We start from the raw sequence: 23,843 nt of genomic DNA, 5'->3' as shown, positions 1-23,843 counted from the left end.
ACCAACCACACACCAATGGCTTCCCTCGGCGTGACCCCGCCCATACTGTTGGACCCCCCTACCCCCGAGGACGTCCAAGCCAATGACCTCCTCATCAAAGAACTCAAACTGCGATCCTCGTTTGAGACTGAAACAGCCACAAAGAAACGAGCCGCCGTTCTCACCGAGCTCCAAGCTTTGGCCAACCGGTTCTCCCCCCACGGCTCCAAGTTGTTCACCTTCGGCTCCTACCGCCTCGGCGTCTACTCCCCCGACTCCGACATCGACGCCTTGCTCGTGTTCCCAAAGAACATCACCAGGGACCACTTCTTCACCGAGTTCCCAAAAATTCTAAAGGACAACCTGTTTTCCGAGATAGTCCCCGTGGTGGACGCCTTTGTCCCCGTCATCAAGATGAAGAAAAACGTCTCCATCGACCTCCTCTTCGCCCGGCTCAGCGTCCCCAAGATCACCTCCTCCCTCGTGTTGTCCGACGAGGTCCTCAAGACCGCCGACGCCCTGGACATGCGCGCTCTCAACGGCACCCGCGTCACCGACGAGATCCTCCAGCTCGTCCCCAAGCCCCAGTCCTTCAAGTACGCCCTCAGACTTATAAAAATATGGGCCATGGAAAGAGGCATCTACGGCAACGTCTACGGCTACCCCGGCGGCGTCGCCTGGGCCATGCTCGTGGCGAGAGTGTGCCAGCTCTACCCCAACGCCGTCGCCGCCACCATCGTGTCCAAGTTCTTCCAGATCTTTTCCCAGTGGGCCTGGCCGCAGCCGGTGCTCCTCAAGCCGATCCTCTCCGGGCCGTTACGAGTGTGGAACCCGTTGCTCTACCCTGGGGATCGACTTCACAGGATGCCGGTGATCACCCCCGCGTACCCCCTGATGTGCGCGACGCATAACATCACCAAATCCACCATGGCGGTGATCCTTGAGGAGTTGGAGCGGGGGAGGTCCCTTGGTTTGCCAGAGTTGCTCGCCCGGCACGACTTCTTCCACCGGTTCCGGTTCTACCTTTGTATTGCAGTGGCTTCCAAAGGGGAGGAGCTCCACTTCCACGGCTGGTGCGAGTCGAAGATCAGGTTTCTCGTGGGGAAGCTCGAGGTGGTGCCGGGGGTGCAGCTCGCGCGGCCGTTTCCAAGATCGTTTGAGCAGAGAGTTGCAACGGCGGAGGCGTTGCAAGAGTGTGGGACCACCACAGGAGATTCCTTGGAGGCTGGAGAGTACTGTGTCAGTCTCTACTATATCGGCCTCGTGTTGTCGGAGAAGGTGCTTGACATTTCTTCAGGGTGTGCCGACTTCTTTTCCGTGTGCAAGGGCTGGCCGGAGTATAAGCCGGGGGAGCACTTTGTGTCGATCAGGACGGTTAAGTTGGCGCAGTTGCTGGCGGCGGTGTACCCGCAGGGGGAGGTGCGGCCGAGGAAGCGGAAGAGGAGGGAGGCGGGGGGGGACAAGAAGCGGGCGAAGAGTGTAGAAACTTAGCAGCGTAGCAGCACGCCGGCAGGTGTGCTGCGGTGCGGGCTGCACAAGTTGATAGGTGGTTGGTAGGTGGTTGGTAGGTGGTTGGTAGGTGGTTGGTGTTCGGTGTTTCGTGGTAGGTTGCAGTAGCAGTACAAGTTGATTGTATAGGTCGATTGTATAGGCTGTGTCCAATGTTTCTCGCGCTGCACAAGTTGGTCGGTGTTTGCTGTAGGATTACGCTACCGTGTAAGTTCATTTTGTCCACACCTCGCTGTCCACTCCACTTCCTCTTCTCTTCATCAATGTCCGAGTCCACCACCTTTGAGCTTGACGGGTTGCTCGACGACGAGTTCTTGGAGCCGGAGCCGGAGCCCAAGCTGAACCTCTTTGACTTCCCCGAGAGTCTCGAGAAGCGGCGCCCCCCGCGCCGCGCCGCCCCGGTGAAGCTCCCCCAGAGGCCAGTGGCCAGAGCCAGCAAGGCTCGAGATGTTCAACCGCTCTTGGCTAATGCCGGGGGCCCCGCGAAGTCACCCCATCGGAGACCTAGTTCATCTGAGCCCAGACCCAACCCTTACCAGCCGCAGCTCCCCCAGACGTCCACCAAGTCGGCCAAGTACCAGCCAACGAGCCCGGTGCTGGACAGAAGACGGAGTTACCTCCCAGACAAGGCGCCGCCAAGGGCAACCCCACAGCCAGACAAGGCGCCGCCCCCAAAGGCTGCACTGGTGCCAGAGACCAACGGCGCGCCAGTGTCAACCCCAGTGCAGCCTGAGACCAACGGCGCAAGGGCTGCAGTGGTGCCCCCTTTTGAGACAGGCCCCAGGCCAAGCAAGCTTGAGCCGCAGGTTGAACCAAGCAATCCTCCGGGGAAGTTTGAGGCGCAAGTCGAGCCAAGCAGTTTTCCGGCACCTCCCAAGTTCCACCCGCAGGTGGACCCAAGTGTTCCTTCCATCAGGCTGTTGCTGCCGGGACCCCTGGAGCGCCCCCCCTCAATCACGCTGTTGCTGCCCCGCGCACTCAAGTACAGGCCCGCGCACTCGTACGAGCTGTTGCCGGAGAAGTTGAACCAGTTCATGCCCTTGGACGAGCTCAGCCCAAAGTCGGTGAGAAGCAAGACCCAGTTTGAGGTAGACCACGCGAGCGAGGATGAATTAGTTGATTGGTATGGAGCTCGAGACAGCTCTCGCTCCTGGGTTGGAGGAAGGCCAGCCGATTGGTGTACTCGAAAGTTTGCTGAGGCAAGTCGGCCCTTCACTCTTTGTAGTTCTGATGTTTATCTTTGTCAAGTAAGCACTGTTATCCTCGAACTTTGGAGGGTGTAGAGAAGCAATACAAGGCCTTGGAGGTGCAATTGGTGACTGTTTCACGATGGGGTTTCACCGTGAAAATCAGGAATTGGCTAAACCTCGGATTGGCTCCAATACTGCCAAGTTTCAAGACTGTTCTCTATGGCTAGATTCCAAGCAAAACCCATCTACTCAAAACTCCACACCCTGTGTTGATATTGTCCTATACCTCCTCAAAGTTTGTCTTCTTCGGTTTGATCCAATGAGACCTCGCACGCGCAACCGTCGCGAGACTGAAATTTTTCTGTCAACTCTCGCTTCAACTCATCTTCTTTCGCGCCGGGTCGTGTACACAAAACGGAGAGAAAAAAGAGCTCACAATCGGTTTTCTTTTCCCATGTCATCATTCTCGCTCACTACACAATGCCATAATGCAGGTACTCCAGGTTCGTGCACCATTACCCAAGAGAGTATCGGACTCAAATATAAACCAAACATCCACCACTAATTCTTTATCGTTTAGTCCTCCCTCCAGCGGTGCGAGCACTCAACAATTTCCCCCACCACGTGACCATCTCACTATAGTTTGCATCCCTCAATCAGTTCGACGTCATTATTTCTGCTTCTCTTTCTCTCAGGGTCTCTTGGTTTCTGCATAGTTGGGTCTTCTGCGAAGTCAGGCCTTGTTCAATTCGAACAGTGACGCTACTGGTGGTTTCATTTACAATCCAGGGAGAAATCCAGTAGACCCATCTGACCCAATTGGTTGATAACTTGGAGAAGCCGGGATTTTTGCATCAATCTCAACCAAAGTTTCCAATGAGCGCATCTCGAAATAGCGCACCAACAAAAAAATCACTGAACCAATAATACCCAAGCAGAGTTGATACCAGAAAGATAAAGACTGATAAGAAAGATTCCGGTTTCGTTTTATAGTATTTGAGATCAACTACAATGCTAAGTGAACCGACTTGATGTTGACAAGCTACTTTGGCAGTGCACGTTCGCCCAGCCCTTACCACTTCACATTAGCTATTTGCAGCCCGTTTGTAGAGAAATGTCCACTCTTGCAAGCAGCCCTTGTCTCCAATTTAATCCCCTCCTTCCGTTGATTTCTTCATCTTTCTTTCTGGAACGGCCGCAAAAATCTACATTTACACCTCAGCTGGTGCGATTTTTACAATCAACACAAAATTCCAAGTGCGCGCAAGAGGCTCGGTTTCATCAAATCGAAAAGAAAAAAACCAAAAAAAAACCCCACCGTCGCGTATCGGGGTTTTCTCAAACACCATAATGTTGACTATACGGCGACATTTGTTTCGAGGAAAACTCAAGTCGGTGTTGCCTCCGCCTCCGAAAAAGACTCACTATGAATATTCAATCTCTCCAAACACATACTCCTTCAAAGTGCCGTCGTACAAGCGGCCGCTCAATCCAATCCAATTGATCTATCAGCAAGCAGTCAATTTCCCGTTTGAAAAATCTGTCAACGATGTCTACAGGTCGTATCCAACCATCACCTCGGCTCAGCAGCGGAACCGGAAAACACGACCTAAAGGGGTGCTCATGTCCTCCGCAGACTTTATTGAGGATCTGTTGTACAACAAACATTACGGGTATTTCCTGAAAGAAGTGGAGATTTTTCAACCGGACAAACCATTCAAATACTCCGACGTGGCAGATGTCGATGACTTTGTGGAGAACTGGAGGCAGTCGTACCCCAAGGCCGACCCAAAGTCCAAATCCTTGCAATTGTGGCACACTCCAACCGAATTGTTCAATCCGCACTACGGCGAGAGCCTTGCTCGATATATTTTACTCAACTACAAACTCAACGGAAGCTATCCGTATGAAGACTTGGTCATATACGAGATGGGTGGAGGTAATGGTACACTCATGTGCAACATCCTCAACTATATAAAGCAGCAGGAGCCGGAAATATACGACAGGACACAGTATAAAATCATTGAAATATCCAATCAACTAGCTGAGAAGCAAGCCAAATCGTATCAAAAGAGGCTCCAGTCAGAGGGCCTCAGCGCAGACAAGTTGGAGATTTTCAACAAATCCATCTTTGACTGGGACAAGGTTGTCGATGAGCCGTGTTTTTTCATCGCGTTGGAGGTCTTTGACAATTTTGCCCACGATGTCATCAAGTACGACATGCACTCGGGGGAGCCGCTAGAGGGCAAGGTTTTGATCGACAAGCAGGGCGACTTTTACCAGTTCTTCACGCCCGAACTCAGTGAGTACTCCAAAGCATACTTGCAACTCCGAGAAAGCGGTAAGCTTTCGATCTTGCAGTCATCAAGTTTCAACGCCAAAGTTGAAAACTTGAAAAGCTTGTTCAAACAAGTACATCCGCTCTTTGAATCGCCCACCATGGTGAAATTGAAAAACCTGGTTCTTCCGTTCAATGATGACTTGACAACGGCAGAATACATTCCAACCAGGCTAGTCAAGTTTTTCAACATCCTCAAGCACAGGTTTCCCAACCACTCGTTGATCAGCTCCGACTTTCACTACTTGCCCAACACCATTGCTGGATACAATGGCCCCGTTGTCCAGACTATCTTGAATGGGGATACCATCGATGTTAGAACTTACATGGTTCAACAGGGCTACTTTGATATCATGTTTGCCACAGACTTTGAAATGGCCGAGGAGTTGTACAAGCAAATCACTGGAAAAATCCCAAAGATCAGCACACATCGGGAATTCCTAGAGAAATGGGCAGATGTAAACGCCACAAGCACCAAGAGCGGCGAGAACCCGATGCTAGATTTCTATAGGAACGCAAGTTTTTTGACAAGTTGAATAATTTTTTGTTTTGTAAATAATTCATCTAATACTGAATATATATTCTAAAGAACTTTTCCAACCGTAGCTCCACTTGATTCTTTGGTTTCGACTTTTTTCAAAGACTTTCCTCCGGTGATTTGAGTCAATAACGCCCCAATGTTTGGGGCTTGTGGAGGAGCACTGCTGCCAGCATCAAACGAGGGAGGTACGGGGATTCCACCGGCAGTGGGAGCAGGTGGTGGAGGTGGTGGTGGTGCTGCGGAGAATCCACCGGCAGGGGGAGCCGGTGGTGGTGGAGGAGGAGGAGGCATACTTTCTGGCAATGAAGGTGGCGCTGGTGGGAAACTTCCTGGGAGTGAAGGGGGAGGGGGTGGCGGTGGAACGTCCTCTGGGAGTGAAGGCGGTTGAGAAACGCTAACAGGAGGAGATGGTGGTGGTGCTTCAAATGAAGGCACCGCCGGTGCAGCAGAAGCATCTGGTGCAGGAGGAGGAGGAGGTGGTGGTAAGATGCTTGCTGGTTCAACTGCCTTGGGCTCTGCCGCAGGCTCCACCGGCTTCTCTTCCTTTTGCAAAGTTTCATGATTGGTTTTTGGCTCGGGCTTCGCTTGTGAAATGTTTGCACCGCCCGTGTGCTGCATAGGCATGCCTCCAAACATCAAATTTGCAAGCTGAGCAGCTCCCGCTCTATTAGGAGCATCGTCATCATCCTCCGAGTCTTCGTCTTCTGAGTCACTCCAGCTGTTGGCGTTTGAAGTACCGCGTTGGAAGCCACGTTGGATACTTGCCTTTTGCGGATCCACCGGCTGAAATTTGTTTTTAAAGAATGGGTTGTTTTCGTGTCTGGGAACGCTAGCTGGAGCTTGCTTTGGAGCTTCAACCGGTGGTGCTGCTACTGCTGCGACTTTTGGCTCAACAGCAGCTGGTTCGGAAACCTTTTCTGGAACAGTTTTTCCAACTGGGGGAACATAACTCGACGCTGGTTTAATTGATTGAGTCTCCTGAACTTGAGGTGGTGGAGGAACAGGTTCAGCTTTAGGGGTCTCGGGAACGGAGGGAACAGAAACCGGCTCCTGCTTGACGGGCGCCTCAGCTTTCACCTCCTTAGCCTCTTCTCTTGGTGCATCTTCATGTTTTGGAGTATTGCCAATACTTTCACCACCCCATCTGGAGTTTCCCTTGGGTTGTTTCGCAATACCAATTTCCGGCTGAGAGGTTTGGGGCTCCTGTTTGATTGGGCTCTCGGCTTGCAGAGTCGATGGTTTTGCCACTTCCTTGTCAGCTTCTGTCTCAGTCTTTTCTGTAGGTCTACCACCGCGCTTGGAGCGGCTTATCCCCAACTTTTCAAGTCTCGATGCCATTCTCTTTGCTGCTTCAGCCTTGATGTAAGCAGCCCTCTCCTCCGGGGTAGTGTAGACTGCACTCGACGAACTGGCTGCAGACTTCTCCGTTGCGAGCTTTTCTGTTGCACGTGTATCCGCTGAAGAAGGAGGCGCTGCTCCAGTGACTGGTTTCGATTCAACCAAGTTGGCCCCAGGTGCTTTCCTGGCCACTGCGGGTGTTTGGAGTTTAGCCAACTCCCTTACAAACTCAGCAACTGCACCACTCACGCCAAATCCCTTTTCCCATTTCTCATAACCAACCGCATGTCTCACAGAAGTGTTCAATTTCGAGGCGCATTGGTCTTCCAAGACTTTGATGCCCGATTCAATGTCTCTCACCATTTCTGTTTGATTGTTCAATTCGGTCTTCTGTTTGTCAACTGCCTCGCGGAATTTTCTGTCCACCAAACCGGACCCGCTGCCCTTGCCCGTCAACATGGCCATTTTTTGCTTCAAGTCAAACCTGCTGCTGTCACTTGAAGCGTTCAAGTCTACATTACTGTCATCCCACAATGGATTCTCTTGCTTCAAAGTGATTTTGACCAACTCAATGTTTCGCTTTGAAATCTCGTTGTTGACCTGGTTCAAACTCGAAATCAACTTTGAGATCTTGCTTCTTCCGTTGTTTAACCTATCGAGGAGAGCTTGCTTTTGGTTGCTGCCATCTTCCGTAGTGGTGATCTTGGTTTGAATCTCATAAATCTTGCTCTTTAATTGATCCACTTCTCTCAGGTCAAATCCACGCTTCTCCTCGTCTTCAACGTCCATGGCATCCAACAATATCTTCTTTTCACGAATGCGCTTCTTCAAGTCATCAATACTGAGATCGTGGTCAGTAGCAGTCCCAGATTTTGGTTTCGCTTCTGATTTCCTTCCGTACCTAGAGCCGGAAACATATCCAGTATGGTTATCGTCATTCTTGAACCTAGTTCCGTCTGGCTTAGTTTGCGGCTTCAGCTTTGACTGCTTCCCTCCGCCGTTTTTCAAAGAGTTCTTCAAGCTATCCATAGTGTCTCTTAAAGTCTTGTCTGCGGGTGGAATCAACTCCGGTGGCAATCTAAGCGGAATGTCCAATCCATTGAGTCTTCTGTAAATCAAATGCATCGCAACAGCAAATTGGTTCTTGTTCAATTTTCCAACATCATCAGTATCGGCCAAGTTCCAAATAGCTTCTAAATCTTGTCTACTCAAGCCAGACTTTGTAAACACATTCAATGCAACGTTTGAATCGACGTAGCCATTTCTGCCAGTATCCCAAGCCTGGAACAAATTGTCGTAGATTTGCTTCTCCTGTTTGGAAATGGCCCAAGTGACGTTGCTAAGCGAATTACTATTCATTGCTTTGTTTAAATCTTGATAATTCTGGGTATTGTTTGGTTGGAAAACTTGCTGCATGGTGTTTAAACCGGGCATCCCTCCTGTGGGCATCGACACAAAGCCCCACTCACCGGGTCTACCCGTGGGTTGAGCTTGCAAGTATCCAGTCGGTTGTTGTTGCAACATGCCGGTAGGCTGTTGCTGTAAATACCCAGTTTGCTGCTGCTGTAAGAAACCAGAAGTAGGTTGTTGCTGCTGCTGCAAAGGAGCAAAGCCGGGTCCCGTTCTGTTGGCCTGTAAAGGACCCGTTTTGTTAGGTTGCAACCCAATGGTATTAAACCCAGTCTGGAAACCAGTTGTTTGAGGTGCCAATCCTCCAGTTCTTTGCTGCTGCAATCCTCCTGTTACTTGTGGCGCCAAGCCACCAGTGCGCTGTTGCGAAAGGAAGCCAGTCACTTGCGGTTGAAGACCCGTGTTTTTTTGAATCAACCCTGCGGTTTGTTGAGGTTGCAAAGGAACAAAGCTGCCCGGTTGGCCAAACGATGTCGGTGGTGGCGGTTGTCCAAATCCAGTCGCCTGAGGTGCCAACTGCTGTCCAAATCCAGTAGCTTGTGGAGGTTGTTGCTGTCCGAATCCTGTAGCTTGTGGTAGTTGTCCAAACCCCGTAGCTTGTGGTTGTGGTTGTTGTCCAAACCCAGTAGCTTGCGGTTGCATCCACGAGTTTTGTTGGAACCCGGTTGCCTGCGGTTGCATCCAATTGCCAACCCCCGTTGGTTGCGTCATCCAATCGTCCTTCTTTGCAAATGGGGTGTTTGCCAAGATCTTGTTGGGATCGTCGGGCACGCTGAAATTGATGGCGTCCATAAAGCTCCTGACTTCGTTCAGCCATTTCTCAGGAAGCACCCCGGGAAGTGCTTCTCCCCGCTTGGCCATGTTTGTCAAATGCAAACTCAACGCAAACTCAGGAAATAACAAGGCCCCAGTCTTGTCCATGTCCGACAATGTCCAGATCTCGGCCAAGACGACAGGATTCAACCCGGACCTCAAAAGGATGTTGCTCGCAGCATCGCCCGTGATGGCCTGTTCTCCTCGTGGAACCGCGGTTCTAAACAAATGCTCAAACTTCTTTTGGTCCTGCACTGTGATGAATGATAGTCTGGTGCTTGGAATCTTGAGTTCCTTATTTTCAATCACCGTGGGCGCTCCACCGAATCCCGTGGGCTGTGTTTGAATATAACCCGGTTGGATGTTTGAACCGTACAAATTCGGTTGCCCAAAAGCTGTCTGTTGCGGGTAGATAGGTTGCTGCTGCTGCTGGTTGGGGTTATACCCCATCCCTGTCGGTTGGTAATTGAACATGTTGTGTGGGTGTATGTGTGTCGGTGATAGTGACAGCCGAGTTGGTGATTTTTTTTCTCCTTCTTTAATTCATCCATGCAAGCATAAATTGCTATAATCTCCTACAACCACACGGCCAAAGAGAAATGAATACATAATAAGAAAAAAAACCTACAAGTCTAATACTTCGTTCCAGAAATCAATTTCCAATTGGGTCACATCGTTGAAGATCTTCACCAAGGACTCTAGCCTCTTTGCATCGACGCCTTCGGCTGTCAATGCATGAAGAGCAGATCTTCCCTCTTTGTCGGCATTGGAGTACCAGTCAGAAGTGTAATCGTCGAGCCATTGCTGGTAAATGTCCAGGTGCTCAAAGTCCCTCGAGTTGGAAAGTCGCAACTTTTGTCCATGAGCACCGGCTTCTGCGTATCCATGCAAACAGGGCGCCAATGCAACTTTGATGCCCAAGAAGTCCTCCTTGCTCCCGATATCCATCAAGTAATCGCAATACGCCCGGCAGGCCTTTCCTGGGGTCAACTTGTCGATATCGCGATCGTAGTCCACGTCGTAAACTTTCATCTTTTCCTTGTGCTTCTCAATCTCCATCACAATCTCTCCAATGATTGTAGCTTGAGCGTGTGCTTGTTGGTAGGTGGGGGCTTTTGACGCAGCTAACGCATGGATGCGAGCATAGATGATCAAGTAGTGGTAGTCCTGCGTCAAGTAGTAGATGAACTTGTCAAACGGCAATTCGTTGTGTGCAACCGACCTAACGAACGGGTGCTCGGTATACCTCAGCCAGTTCCCCTTTACGTCCGCATGCTGTTTCATGAAATCCAAGATGGTGTGATTGTCACTAAAATGCACTATCTGGGGCACGCTTTCAATCACATCCTCAATGGACGCCGCTGGCTTTACTAAATGGTTAAGCGGTCCATTGCCATGGCCCAATTTTGACATCCGGCGCATTCCCTTGTGGATAAAGTCAATGGACACAGCAACGCTGTCAACCAATGGTTTCTCCTTGGCAAGATTCGCGGCAATGGCAGACGACAAGGTGCATCCCGTGCCGTGGGAATTCTCGGAGGGGATGTAGGTGGACTCAAACACGGTAATGGTTTCTGACTCTCCTTCATACAAAAGGTCGATAATCTTGGTGCCCGATGCAGACACATTGTTGTTCTCATCAAACGGTATATGGCCTCCCTTGACCAACAAGTTCTTGCATTTCAAAACCTGCTGCAACGCAATGGTAAAGTTGGTAAACTCTTTCAAGTTGGTCACCTGAAAATCCTCTCCTTTTAGCTTAAACAATGTCTTTGCCTCTTCGAAATTCGGGGTCACCAAAAACGCTTTGCTCATGAGCTTCTTGACGCAAATCCCCACGCCCTCGACGTCAAATAGCGTGCTTCCGGATGTGCTCACCATGACCGGGTCGACGACCATTTTAACATCAAGGTCCAATTTGGCAAGCTCATAGATTGCTTCCTCGGTCAACATCCCCGTTTTGATCGCTTTCAAAGGGGCATCTTTGTACCCGTAAAAGTCCTCCAAGTTGGCTTGCAAGATCTCCGAAACCATCTTTTGCGGCGTTTTGGCAATCTGCCTGACCCCGGTAGTGTTCTGTGCCGTCAATGCTGTTATACAGGTGATTCCATAAACTCCAAACGCACTGAATGTCTTGAGGTCTGCTTCGACGCCAGCCCCGCCAGAAGAGTCGCTCCCGGCATAAGTCAACACCACAGGCAATTGGACCGGCTCCGGCTCGGTATCCCTAAGCTTGAAGCGGTTAGAAATCATGGCAAGGTTTTTTTAAGCTTTAGGTTGTTTTTTTTTTGGTTTTAGTATCTACTTAGACAGATAAGTTTTCAAAAAAGGGTCCGAAGGGATGGGGTTCAATAATCTGTTGAATCTCTATATAGACAAAAACGAAAAAAATCCAGTATCAAAAAAAATGCGTTTACGCGCGGGTAAAAAATATGCGTTTAATGGTCCTCTATAGCATGGCCGAAACTGATCTTGTTGTATTCATCCACCAAGTGCTGTTCGCTCTTTAACGTGTCCTCGCGGAAACCAACTCGTATGTCGGGGACATTTGTCTTTTCAATGTCGTTGCCCTCGACTCCGCCTTTCATGTACTCCTTGCCGAGCCAGTGCCTCTTGATTGAATCCTCCCATCCGCTTTGGAGACAGGAGTTTCTGGCTAGCTCGCACATGTCCACCCCGGACAACTTGTAGATCTGCGCAGCTACAGAGTACTCTTCGATTAGCGGCTCTTTTGTGTAGGAGAACTGCAATGGGTCGTCCGTGGACAACGACACGTTCAACCCCTTTTTGAAAAAGTTAAAGAACGGATTCTTGTCGTAGGTGAGAAACAATGCGTTGTTTGAAAGCGGCGACATGGCAATGCCAATCTGGTCCAAGTAGTACAAGTACTGGATGAATGGCAACTTGCGCAACAAGATCCCGTGCGAGATTCCATACGAGGTCAAAAATGCACTGATCAAGTGCTCGGGGTCTCCAGCTTCGCCACAGTGGGGTCTCAACACAAAAGTGTTCATCTTGTTCCTTTCTCTCAAGTGGTTCAACGATGCCACGTTGGCGAATAAATAGTACAAATAGTAGGAGTATGGCGGGTTTGCGGGGTAGTTCCAGTCGCCAGCAGGTGGGCATTTTCTCGACTGGATCGGCTTGTCAGCTTTCGACTCGTCGTCAACAGAGTCAAACCCGACAACTCGTTGGAGAAATACGTGCAATTTTGGGTGCAGTTTGGGGTTCCTGGAAACTTCAAACAAGGGTTCAAACAAGTTTTTGATAATGTCCAAAAAAGACCGGACGTTCTTGTTCTTCTTGTAGACGTCATACAACCTCGGGACTTGGATCAACCACCGCACATTGTGGCTGAACAATTTATTGTCCACAACCCACGCCGCCAATTTGTCCCACTCGTGGATCGACCTGCCGTAGATGGAGATTCGCAACTCCACCATTTGGTACTTGGAGCTTTCCAAATCTTCAAACACTTGCTTGGTGATTTCGGCCAAGTATTTACCGTCGATGAAATTGTCCGTTTTCAAAAATATCTCCCTCAATCTCGACTCGCCAATGGGGTTGTATTTCAAGTTGAACTTATCGAACCGGTGAAAGGTGTCCTTGTGGGCGTGCATGTCCAACGTATCAATCGACAAGTCGTAGCCCGTCAAGTTCAACGACTGGAAAACCTCTGCCAACGTCAAAATCTTGCCGTCTCTGAAAATCACGGGCAGGTCGGGATCGGTCTTTAACTTGTACTTGATGAATCTGAGCAAATGCTTTTGATTCATGCATGCCGAGTGGTGGATGTGGGTGTCGACTTTTCTCACATTGTAGAAGTCGCGATGCGGGTTCTGCTTTGATTGCTTTGTCTCTTCAAATTCGTTGAGCAAGTAGTACATGTTCCATTTCGCCTCAAGGTATTGCAACCTTTTAAATGCAAATGACTTGGTGGGACCGTCGGAGGAAATGCGGGTGATCATGTTCAAGTCGTCGTAGTATTGGTGCAAATCTGGAATATCCACGAGCTTTTCCGTGCCGTCAAAGACTTGGTAGATACCTTCATCGTTCAAGATAAAGACATACGGGCTCTCAAGGAGGTTTGGAATGTCGCACTTGCTGAAATCAAACTCCTCCTCTTTTTCGCCAACGCTAGGAAGCTGGTTGAACCTGTTTTTGGACTTGTACGTGGGCTTTGGCGGAGGTGGGTAGATTTTCCAATCTGGTTGATTTTTCGGGTTCTTCAGCTCGGGTGTTTGCAAACTGAGATTCAAGTACTTATGGCGGAGATCTAGACACGTCTTTACCTTGTGGTAAAACGCAACCAATTCCTCCGACGGGTACTCTTCAGGCAATGCATTGTCAATCGCCCTGGGGTTGGACTGTGCCTCTGGTGACACCCGGTCTGGAGCAACCACGTTCCTAAAGGGCAAGTCTATGATTGACGACGGTCTTCGTTTCGGCTGAGAGCCAACGGGTGAGCCCGGGGCATTCCCCAATGCCTCAAACGCCTTTTGCTTCAAATGATGGTCTTTCATGAATCTATCTTGAGAAGTGGAATAGTGGGCCGAGTTGGTCGAAGTGGGGAACTCGTCATCGCTCTCGGCGCCAAACTGGTGCTCATAGTCCTCCTCGTCCAAAACGGGGCTCCCAGTTGAATCGTCGCCACTTTCTCTCTGCATCTGTGAATTCAAATTACTCAGCATTGTGCAAATTTCGTTTCGACTGCTTTGTTCTGAAAGAAGAGCAAATATGGTGAGATTAAAGAAAGGGCCTTTTGAGGATTTTGTGTTTTAAAATTCTAGAAATTATTTCAGACCCGCAATTCCATTTTGACAGATTGCGAAATCATGTCATGAATCCCCCACCAGAGGAATAATACAAAAAGACAACCACTTTTCTAAATACTAACTGTATTAAACCTAACTAATATGTATAAAATGTATACGAAAGAATTGAAGGGGGGAAACAAAATATGAGTCTAGTCTATCCGTTGTTATGTTTTTTTTTTTTTTTTTTTTTGCTTTTGTTTTTTTGGCTACAGCAATCACAACATCAAGGCAGACAAACCAAGTGCAGCAATGGCCCCGGGAATCAAGTTGAGGGATGGGGATGATCCAACGTTAGCAGCATCCACTGTGAAAATGGCGACTGATGAAACGGCTGGTGACTGAGACGCAAGAACAAATGGGGTTTCGTCTCTAGCAACCAAATCTCTCTTTTTAAGAATCTGCTGGAGGTCTCTGTATAATGCATTTTGAAGTGCTTGATCGTTGAACGCACGAGTAATGATATCTGTCAATAATCCCGAGTCCAATAACGCGCTCACCAATGGCTCGAGCAAGGCCAAATCGGCAAGCGAAAAGCCGCTTGAGGAACTGGTGCTGTTGGAGCTGGTGAAAAAGTAGCCCAAAGATGAGGCAATGTCTTCAAAGACACCTTGCAAAATCAAGACAACCGATTGTTCAAATTTAGGGTCGGTGACCAAGTACTGGATGGTGGTGTTGAGCAAGTTGGATCTCACAATCGAGGAGAAGATGGTGGTCAACAAGTCTTCAATGTTGTCTCTCTTCATCTTCTTCAAAGCCTCCTCGACTTCGTCATTTTCCTGTTGCCTCTTTCTCATCTCTTTCAAAGCTTCGGCAACAGCGTCATTGGTGTCTCTCTTTTGTGAGCCACCACCCAAAGCAGCAGTGAGCTGATTCAAAGCAGAGTAGTTGATGCTGGTGGGGCCTTGGCCGAATTGGGATGGTGGCAATGATTGGAACGCAGGGCCAGTGATTGTAGCCAAGTTGTAAGTACCAACAAAGCCTGAACCGCCAGCGTTGGTCACGGGAGCAGCAGTGGTGACGACTTTTTGAGTTGTGGCAGCACCAACACTAAGCGCAACACTAGTTTGAGCAACTTGGGTGGTGGTGGCACGAATAGTTTGAGCAGGAGCACCAGTGCCGCCATTGGCTTGTTGAGCACTAGCAGCTGAGATCAAGTTGGCAATACTGGCAGTGTTTATAGCATTGGGATCAACTGAACCTTGTTGTGGTCCAAAATAAGACAATCCACCCACGGGAGCAGGAGCTGAGTTTGCACCAACACTGGCAGCAGCAGGAGTGGCGGCGGCACTTCTGAGGGTAGCAACAGGTGTGGTGATTGCAGTGGAGATGGTATTGGTGCCCACAGCGCCAGTGACAACTGCGGTGGCCTTCACGGTGGTGCCGGTTGAAGGGAAAAACTCTGAAAATACACCGCCCACGGTATCCTTAAGCACTTGGACGACAAATGGCAAAGTATTTGGGTTCTCAATCAAGTCAGCAATGATGGCATAAAGCAAGCCGGAGTTCTTCAACGCAACAAACACGGGGGTGACATTGAACACAGAACCGGCTGCCAACAAACCAAGAACAACATCTCCAACAATGGGTCTTGTTTCGTCGTTGGAAAGGAGAAAACTAACGGCGGCGGGTACCAAGTTAGTGTTTCCCAAAAAGTCTAAAAGGTAGTCCAAGTATTGCACGTTGTTGTTCTCGGTCAACAAGTTGTTGACCCAGCCAGCAATCCCTTCAACGTCGATGGAATCAATGATCGAAGTCCAATTGACATCAGAAACCAACCCTTCAACAGTGGAAAGCAAGTCCCTCTCTTGAAACAGGAGCAAGTCTCTTTCTTGGATCCTGGCCAACTCTCTTACAGCAAGCGGAGCAACTTCCAAAGCCAATTCGTCCGACACGGGACTAATGTATTGAGCCTGAGCCAAGCTCACGACGGAAAAAGCTGAGACAACTGTGGTAAAGAATCTCATAGTGTAACGAATGTGTCTTTCGATAATGATGAAGGCCACAACGAATGATAACGAAAGCAAAAAAAAAAAAGAAGAAGATAGGGAAGAGGGACTAGTTGAATTGAGCCTGAGGAGGAGGATTCATCATGACTTTTAAATCACCCAAGACTCCGTTTCTGTCATGGCCTCCAAAGGGCCAAAAAACTCCGTGGCTTTTTAGTCTCTGGTGGTTGATTTTTGACTCCAAAATTACATCTCATTACTGAAGGTGGAAAAATTTCACTACTCGTCAAGCTGCACTGCGGTGTATTTCACTCTGTTGAAGTTGGCTAACCTTTACCAAGAACAGTATTGAAGGTCTTCACCGAGATCCTGTTTAACAGAAAACCTCGGGGTTGGTGATGCAAGGAGGTTTATATTGTCAGGCTCCTTTTCCAAGAAGAGTAATAAAATTGAAAGCCACGAGAGCTAATTGCTACCAACCACAACCCATCCAACCCAACCTATTCAGTAACAACAACAGCTACGCCTGATCTTCCGAGAAGTTCCCAAAATAAAAGGACAACAAAGATTGACGCTTGTAATTAACTGAGCATTGTTTTGTTCAGCACTGTTCAGTGAAGAGGAAGGGGGGGGAGGAGGGCAGGTTCGATATAATTCTAGATCTTGACGTTGCTCGCGATTTCAATACAGTTTATTTTATTCTTTATTTTTTTTGGGCAAGAGCGCCTTCCTAGATGAGAAAGTTGGCGAGATCACAAATGGTTTACGATTGCGCTGCGAGGTCAAAGAATAGCCACGTTCTGGAGACTAAGGGGTATAGTATTTTGGTTTTTTTTTTTTTTTTTAGCACTTTACTCATGCAAGGATGTACAAGGGCACTCGAAATGGGTACGAATTTGCAGTCAAATCTCCTCGAAGGATCTCTATTGGGACAAATTCTTTCCCCTTCTCTTTTCCTTCTCCTTCTTGCTCGTTGTCCAAATATTCGGAAATAGTTGCAAAGTTGAACTGAAATGTCAAGTAATACTTCAAGTCCATAAAAGTTTTGCTCTTGAATTGCGGCGCAACGAATTTGGGAATATTGAGGTAGTCGTTGACGAGGCAACTCAGTTTCCCCAACGCCGAAGCGAGCAAATTGAGCTTGACATTTCCCGTCACCTTGTACACATTTTCAAGCTCCCTTTTCGTGTGATAAACCTCGCAGGCCTCGATATATGCATTCATGCCCACGATTCTGGTGGACCCTTTCAAGTTCAACTCGGCGGTGAAGTTGACGTCGTCGCCCACGTAGTAATACGGCTTGGAGATTGTCACCTTGCACAAGTCCTCATCATTGACTCGTAATTGAAACAGGGTCTTTAAATGCGATGGAAGCTGCGTCACATACTTTTCGTCCTGCGGATCGATAAAAGTACTATTGACGCTGCTTTTCCGCCGCTCAGTGGTGGACATTTTGGGCATATTGTACAAGTCTGATCCTAACAACGAGGATAGATCAAGCAAAAAATCCTTCTTTGCCGAGCCATTCAGCTTCAAATCCTTGCACGGCTCCTCCATGTCCAACAAAATACTCCAGTCTTTGTCCAAGCCCAACTCGTCACCAAAGAGTACCCGCTGTAGCGATTTGTTGGCAACTTTGCGCGGTTCGATTGTTAGTGGGAAATAGACAGATTTGGGCTTGCTCACCATATCTCCTTGGTGCATGCTGACCTCCACCGAGTATCTAACACTTGTCCATCCTTGGTCACATGCAATGCCCGTCAGACCAGTATTGTAGCTGGGAGGTAGGTTTTCATTGATGGGGATCTGAAAGGTGAATGTTTTCGACTTGCCGCTTTCAAGAACCAAGTCGGTGAATAAAAGCGATTGCGGTGTTGCATATATAGGAACAATTGAGTCGACAAAATCTTTCAAAGGGAGATCCCGATTTGACAGCGGGAACGAGTCGAAATTGCCCACCAAGTCGTATAATAGGTGCCCGTTATTGGTGGTGGAAGTTTCCGACAATTCCACAGAAAGATCAGACACACCTCCCAACTTGCCCCCAACTTTTAGTCGGTTGTTCAACCTTTCTGCAATGAACGGTGTTGTTTCGATACTCCACGGCTGCAATCCGTCTTCCTCTTTTTCGTTTCTTCTAGAGTACTCGCTGATATAGTTTGCGTTTCTCCACCATTGAGGGTGCCTTTGCATCTCCAACGCGGCAGTGTCATGGTTGAATTTGTAGTTCAACACCACGAATCCAAACAATTGTACTCGTCCGAGGTATAGTTCCATTTTGCCGCTCCCGTGGTTCTCCAACATGCGGCTCAGCTCATTATCGGTGTCTGCTGTAAAGAAACTTGGTAACCAGCTCTTGTTTGTTTCGTTTGATGTTGGTTGTGGGTTGATAATCGCATCCTTGTCGCCCGTGTTTTGGACAGTTAGTTGGCATGTTCGTACAAAGGAGGCATCAGATTCAAGATATTTCAAAGATATCGACAATTGATCATTTACTTTTTTCAGATATGCTTTTGGGTCTGTATCAGCTGACATTTGTGGTGAAGTTCGTTTGGAGTCAATAGTATACTTTACACATGTTGAAGAATTTCAACTTGCGCAACACCATTAAAAAAAAAAAAAGGCGAAGCGACATGTATTCTCGATTTCCACCATATACAACAAGATCTTTGATTGAGAGCGGGGGCAGGGGAGTGATCTGACACGAAAGATACCAATTTTTTGTTTTACAAACATTGAACTTAATCTCTATAGGACTCTAATACAACCATCGAATGGTACTACAACTAAATGTTTTGCTCTTGAGCTTGTGGCTGCTGCTGCAGGGATTGTTGCTGCAGTTGTTGTTGCTGCTGCTGCTGCTGCTGCTGCTGCTGTTGTTGCTGTTGTTGCTGTTGTTGCTGTTGTTGTTGTTGTTGTTGTTGTTGTTGATTATATTCCTCCAATTTATGGGTATCTCCATTAGCATCAGCCACGTGTTGTTGTTGCAAATCCATACCACTGCCACCAACACCAATACTCTGATGGAAATCTAAAATCTCACTGTACATCATCACTCTCCAGTTATCCACTGGCAAGTCTGCATCGTTGAAACTCCAGTCAAATTTTGATTCGCAAACAGGTTCATCGGTTGGATCGTGGTACGGTTCCATGTATGGATGAGTCAATGCTTCAGCAGCACTGATTCTCTTTTTCGGATCAAAGACCAACATCTTGGCTAACAAATCAATTGCCTCTGGTTCAACATGGGTACACGAGGCAAATCTTTCGCTAAACGGGATGGGGTCTCTGTGGGGTAACGATTGGACAAACCTCAACGTGTTTTCCGAGCATATAGTGTCAATAACATCGGGAGGTGGACTTCCCAACAACTCGGTAATAATGGAAAACTGGTGCACGTGATCCTTACCGGGGAATAAAGGTTTACCTTCAATCATTTCCGCCAATATGCAACCAACTGACCATAAGTCAACCTCGACATCGTACTTTTGCCAAGTCAACATAATCTCGGGTGCTCTGTAGTATCTCGTCGAGACATAGCCTGTCATCTGAGGATCTTGGATTCTGGCCAACCCAAAATCGCAGATTTTCAAATCGCAATTTTCGTTAATCAAGATGTTTGATGGTTTCAAATCACGATGTATGACCCCGGCGGAGTGGATGTATTTCAATCCTCTTAATATCTGATAAGTGAAATACTGTATAAACTGTTTTTCCAAGGGTCTTGACGTCAATAACCGATGCAAGTCGGTACCCTGCAACTCATTAACAAAATATATATCTTCCAAGGGCGAAATAAATATATCGTCCAAGGTGATCAAGTTCTCGTGCCTCAAGTGCTTCAAAAGCTTCAATTCTCTGTAAGTTCGCTTGGCCAACACCGAAGTTGAAAACGGTTTCATAATCTTTTTCACGGCAACATTTTGCCCCGTCAATTTGTCGATTGCAGAACACACCAACCCAAACGCACCCATGCCAACGGGGTTCAACTCGGTGTACCTATTGGTGATCTCGAAAACAGTACCAAAGATCTGAGTTCTTGTAAACTCGCCATCCGAAGACATCGCTGATTGATTGACTGATTGATTGATGCGAAAGAAACAGTAGCTAGCGAACGATGTGGGTGGCAATCAAATATATCTAAACTCTTTAGTGATATAAAACTATCTAGTTATATAGAGAACTGTTGAGTCCTGTCAAATAAAAGGCGAATTTATATATATAAGTATAAATATATATCTGATATGTGAGATTTAATTATCAAACCAGAAAAAAGAATCCAAAGCTGCTGAGTTGAATTCGCAAACGCCTTGTGTTGATTGTTTGATCAAGGTGACGGTTTCACTCCCAGCTTTATTTTCTCCTTTATTTTTGCTTTCCGGCTGTCTCTCGTCTCTTTTGGTTGTTGGTGTCAAAAAAAAAAAAGCAGGAAAAAAGGGTGCTACCATGTGTGCCTTCAAGCCCAAATGACGTAACGGTGGGCAAGAGGAAAAATAAAATGTGGGGGGGATGAAATGCCGAAGAGAACCACAGGGCCAGCAAATACGGCTTCAAGAAAGGGCTTGTCAAAAAGTTCACTTCACTTGAAGACCTAGAAAACAGGCAAGTGCATACTGATCGGAGTTTGAAGTAGAGCTAGCCGTGTTCGTTTAAGGGAAAAAAAAATACCAAAAAAAAAAAAAAAAAAACGCATTTCGACAGATTGCCCACTTACTTCAACATTGCTACTATAACCAAAAAAAATTTTGCTCTTTCACCGGTAAACTCTCCAAGTTCACGGCGAGAGTAGAACGGGCTTGAAACGAAGCAAAATTCTTGCGTTCAATGATTATGTCCGGCTTTCTTCAAAGGCCGTTTTAATCAAATCTTGCCCAGAAATGGCCCTTCCAAAAAAAAAAAAAACTTGACACGGTTTTCTGTCAAATACCGCCACAACCCGGGATTCGAACTGGCAATGTGTTGACCAAACCTCTTTTCATCCCCTCTCTCTTTCTTGCTCTTCTCAAGCCTCGCCGAACCAAAGTATGCTTCGCTTTGCCTTAAGCGGCTAATTTGAGATAGGGAACTCCATCACCCGTAGACCCTGTATTGAAAACTGTCGAAGTTAGACTTTACTTCAAAAAAAGTCTAACTTTGAAAGAGCTTTCAAAGGCTCAGTTCTTGCGTAAATACAGAAGGCCTGGTCTTTTATCATTATTTAAATCCATCTTTCCATCTTCATCGCCAACAATATGTGTTGCGCTGGAGGGGGGTGTCCCTTTTGCTCCTCATCAGCCATGTCCTTCTCTTGCAACTGTGGCTATCGCCAACTGTGTCTCACCAGGTCTCTATGTGGTAGCGTGTGGCTTCCATCCCCCTCTATCTCTCTCTTGCAGGTCAAGAGGCTATCCATTCCAACCAGTTTAGCTGCTACAAATAACAACAGAAGCAGCAACAACCAAGCTACCTTCTTTCCCCCCCTCCAGCTTTATACCAGGATGCCTTCCATAGACGGTGCTAATGAAGGTGGGGCTTCCACCATATCTTCTGCAGTGAGTCTTCTCAAGACTATCATAGGTGCCGGCTTATTGTCCATGCCGTTGGCCTATTCCACCGATGGAACCATCTTGGGCACGGTAATCATCCTCGTTGCCGCAATAACCTCGGGATTTGGCTTGTTTTTGCAATGCTACGTTTCCAAGTACACCACCATTGGCCACGCCACTTTCTTTGGTCTTTGCTCCATAACCTACCCCCAGTTATCCGTGGTATTTGATATAGCAATCGCCGTGCAATGCTTTGGATGTGCCGTGTCGTATCTAGTCTTGATTAGAGACTTGATGCCCACAATTGTCTCTCATATCCCATACGTTGACCAACGCTACTATAAATTGTTTTGGTTGTTGGTGTCTACACTATTCACTGTTCCGTTATCGTTCTTGAAAAATTTGGACTCCTTAAAATACACTTCCATATTGGGATTAGTGGCCATTGGCTATATAAGTGTGCTAGTCATCACCCATTGGCTCATTGGCGATATCCCCAGAACAGGAATCATTGAGTATTTTCCTTCGAGCGCTACAAAAGTCTTTAGCACTTTCTCCATCATTGTGTTTGCATTCACAGGTCAACAAAACATGTTTTCAATCATCAATGAAGCCAGGGACAAGTCGTTACCCAAATTGGCGCATTTGGTTGATTTCGCAATCATTTTGGCAACGTTGTTGTTTGTCGTTGTTGGCTTGACTGGATACCTCACTTTTGGTGCCAATGTCAATGGTAATGTCATTTTGCTGTACCCCAATGGCTGGACAACAACGTTGGGAAGAGCATGTGTTGTGTTTTTAGTTGTCTTTTCGTTCCCGTTGATGCTACACCCAGCCAGAATCTCCGTCAACAACATTTGGTACGAACTAAGGGCAAAATTTACAAAATTGAAAGCCAAAGAGGAAGAAGAAAATGCAGAAACCAATGAAAATACTCAGCTATTGAGCGAACCAGCAACAAATGACCAAGAAGTCCAACTGAAACATCGCATTGTCCCATTCCCGCAATGGACGTTTACAACAATCACGGTGGTTCTTTTAGTGTTGGGATACACGCTTGCCATTGCAGTTAAATCGTTTGCATTTGTATTGGCAATCGTGGGCGCCACTGGATCAACGTCAATCTCGTTTATTCTACCTGCTTTGTTTGGTTACAAGTTGATTGGTTCCGAGCTGGACGACCCAACCAAGTTGGAAAGAATCTTGAAGGGATTATCTTTGGCGTTGGCCATCTGGGGAGTCACCGTGATGTTTGTGTGCTTGTACAGCAGCTTGGCTTTGTAAACTAGACTCGATAGACAGTTTGGGGCTACTAAATAGTGACCATGGACTCGAAGTATATAGATCAAATAGAAACGGCAGTTTAGAGATGTAATTTCTATCTTCCCGGCCATCCACTCGCACACACACACATACATACACGCACACATATATTGAAATTTTATTTATTGAAAAACCACTACCCCTTAGTCAAAGTCGACTTTGGTAACCTTGAGCCAGACATGTCTTGCGAGGACGAACACCATCACGATGGCCATAATCACAACCGCAATCATAACCATAACCATGGCCATGGCCATGACCACGACCACGATCATGTGGCGCCAATTCCCACTTCTTCATCACAGTCGCTAAATTCGAAAATCGACACGTTCAAAGTTTCAGCACTAAACATGGCCAACCCACCCCAAGATCTTGCCAAAGTTTTCAAAAATCAAGACACCAAATACGAGATAAATCCAGTCATCAAGTCCGACTGCGACGAGCAGTTGATTATTAATATCCCATTCTTGAACGGCTCAGTGAAACTTTACTCGATTATCCTACGAACAAATGGAGACTTGTACTGTCCGAAAACGATCAAGTTGTTCAAGAATGACAGATCGATAGACTTTGACAACATAGAACTGAAGAAAGCAGCACAAGTCTTGACCCAGCCACAGGTTGGAGTCGCTGCCGATGCCGACGCAGAAAGCGACACCATTGAATCAGATACAGATTTTGTGGAGCACTTCTTGCCTAGACACAAATTTACAGGTGTAGAGCAGTTGACCTTGTTTATAGAAAGTATCCACGAGCAGGACGAAGATCAATGTCGTTTGCATTCGATAGAGCTAAGAGGAGAGTATACAGAGTTGAACCGGGACACGGTGGTTGCGTTGTATGAGCTGGCTGCAAATCCAGCAGACCATAAAACAACCACAACACTTGCCAATGAGAACAGTTTTCAATTTGGAAGCTGATGAAACGGGATAAAATTTGAACGTGAGCAGAAGGTGTGTATAGACATATACCTATATACATATATATATATGTGTATGGTCTCGGGATTGATTATTCCGGGGTAAAATTTCACCACTCTCTCTCTCTCCGATCCCTTCCCTTCCCTTTCTCCCACAGCCAACCACAGCCAATATCGACGGTTCATTTTTTTCCC

General features: G+C 47.4%; 11 protein-coding genes across 11 annotated transcripts; 5 read left to right on the top strand and 6 right to left on the bottom strand. All coding sequences in view use genetic code 12, as the record gives it.

Annotated features, from left to right (window-relative positions):
- Positions 1-15: 15 nt before the first annotated feature.
- On the top strand, positions 16-1,470 carry LODBEIA_P46600 (uncharacterized protein; the record flags this gene model as incomplete). Its single annotated transcript, XM_066974906.1, has 1 exon — positions 16-1,470. The coding sequence occupies one exon, from the start codon at positions 16-18 to the stop codon at positions 1,468-1,470; it is 1,455 nt and encodes a 484-aa protein (XP_066831598.1).
- Positions 1,471-1,751: 281 nt separating this feature from the next.
- LODBEIA_P46590 (uncharacterized protein) lies at positions 1,752-2,771 on the top strand (the record flags this gene model as incomplete). Its single annotated transcript, XM_066974904.1, has 1 exon — positions 1,752-2,771. The coding sequence occupies one exon, from the start codon at positions 1,752-1,754 to the stop codon at positions 2,769-2,771; it is 1,020 nt and encodes a 339-aa protein (XP_066831597.1).
- Positions 2,772-4,028: 1,257 nt separating this feature from the next.
- Positions 4,029-5,552, top strand: LODBEIA_P46580 (uncharacterized protein; the record flags this gene model as incomplete). Its single annotated transcript, XM_066974903.1, has 1 exon — positions 4,029-5,552. One exon carries the CDS (start codon positions 4,029-4,031, stop codon positions 5,550-5,552), a length of 1,524 nt encoding a protein of 507 aa, XP_066831596.1.
- A 47-nt stretch (positions 5,553-5,599) lies between these two features.
- Positions 5,600-9,592, bottom strand: LODBEIA_P46570 (uncharacterized protein; the record flags this gene model as incomplete). The annotated part of the gene is made up of 1 exon (XM_066974902.1): positions 5,600-9,592. One exon carries the CDS (start codon positions 9,590-9,592, stop codon positions 5,600-5,602), a length of 3,993 nt encoding a protein of 1,330 aa, XP_066831595.1.
- Positions 9,593-9,742: 150 nt separating this feature from the next.
- Positions 9,743-11,371, bottom strand: LODBEIA_P46560 (uncharacterized protein; the record flags this gene model as incomplete). Its single annotated transcript, XM_066974901.1, has 1 exon — positions 9,743-11,371. One exon carries the CDS (start codon positions 11,369-11,371, stop codon positions 9,743-9,745), a length of 1,629 nt encoding a protein of 542 aa, XP_066831594.1.
- A 185-nt stretch (positions 11,372-11,556) lies between these two features.
- LODBEIA_P46550 (uncharacterized protein) lies at positions 11,557-13,809 on the bottom strand (the record flags this gene model as incomplete). The annotated part of the gene is made up of 1 exon (XM_066974900.1): positions 11,557-13,809. The coding sequence occupies one exon, from the start codon at positions 13,807-13,809 to the stop codon at positions 11,557-11,559; it is 2,253 nt and encodes a 750-aa protein (XP_066831593.1).
- Positions 13,810-14,150: 341 nt separating this feature from the next.
- Positions 14,151-15,899, bottom strand: LODBEIA_P46540 (uncharacterized protein; the record flags this gene model as incomplete). Its single annotated transcript, XM_066974899.1, has 1 exon — positions 14,151-15,899. One exon carries the CDS (start codon positions 15,897-15,899, stop codon positions 14,151-14,153), a length of 1,749 nt encoding a protein of 582 aa, XP_066831592.1.
- An 837-nt stretch (positions 15,900-16,736) lies between these two features.
- On the bottom strand, positions 16,737-18,416 carry LODBEIA_P46530 (uncharacterized protein; the record flags this gene model as incomplete). Its single annotated transcript, XM_066974898.1, has 1 exon — positions 16,737-18,416. The coding sequence occupies one exon, from the start codon at positions 18,414-18,416 to the stop codon at positions 16,737-16,739; it is 1,680 nt and encodes a 559-aa protein (XP_066831591.1).
- A 251-nt stretch (positions 18,417-18,667) lies between these two features.
- Positions 18,668-19,945, bottom strand: LODBEIA_P46520 (uncharacterized protein; the record flags this gene model as incomplete). Its single annotated transcript, XM_066974897.1, has 1 exon — positions 18,668-19,945. The coding sequence occupies one exon, from the start codon at positions 19,943-19,945 to the stop codon at positions 18,668-18,670; it is 1,278 nt and encodes a 425-aa protein (XP_066831590.1).
- Positions 19,946-21,358: 1,413 nt separating this feature from the next.
- LODBEIA_P46510 (uncharacterized protein) lies at positions 21,359-22,690 on the top strand (the record flags this gene model as incomplete). The annotated part of the gene is made up of 1 exon (XM_066974896.1): positions 21,359-22,690. One exon carries the CDS (start codon positions 21,359-21,361, stop codon positions 22,688-22,690), a length of 1,332 nt encoding a protein of 443 aa, XP_066831589.1.
- A 218-nt stretch (positions 22,691-22,908) lies between these two features.
- Positions 22,909-23,649, top strand: LODBEIA_P46500 (uncharacterized protein; the record flags this gene model as incomplete). Its single annotated transcript, XM_066974895.1, has 1 exon — positions 22,909-23,649. The coding sequence occupies one exon, from the start codon at positions 22,909-22,911 to the stop codon at positions 23,647-23,649; it is 741 nt and encodes a 246-aa protein (XP_066831588.1).
- Between the last annotated feature and the right edge of the window lie 194 nt (positions 23,650-23,843).

This window comes from Lodderomyces beijingensis, assembly GCF_963989305.1.
Source record: "Lodderomyces beijingensis strain CBS 14171 genome assembly, chromosome: 5".
NCBI lineage: Eukaryota > Fungi > Ascomycota > Pichiomycetes > Serinales > Debaryomycetaceae > Lodderomyces > Lodderomyces beijingensis.
This window is presented reverse-complemented; position numbering and strand designations above follow the sequence as displayed.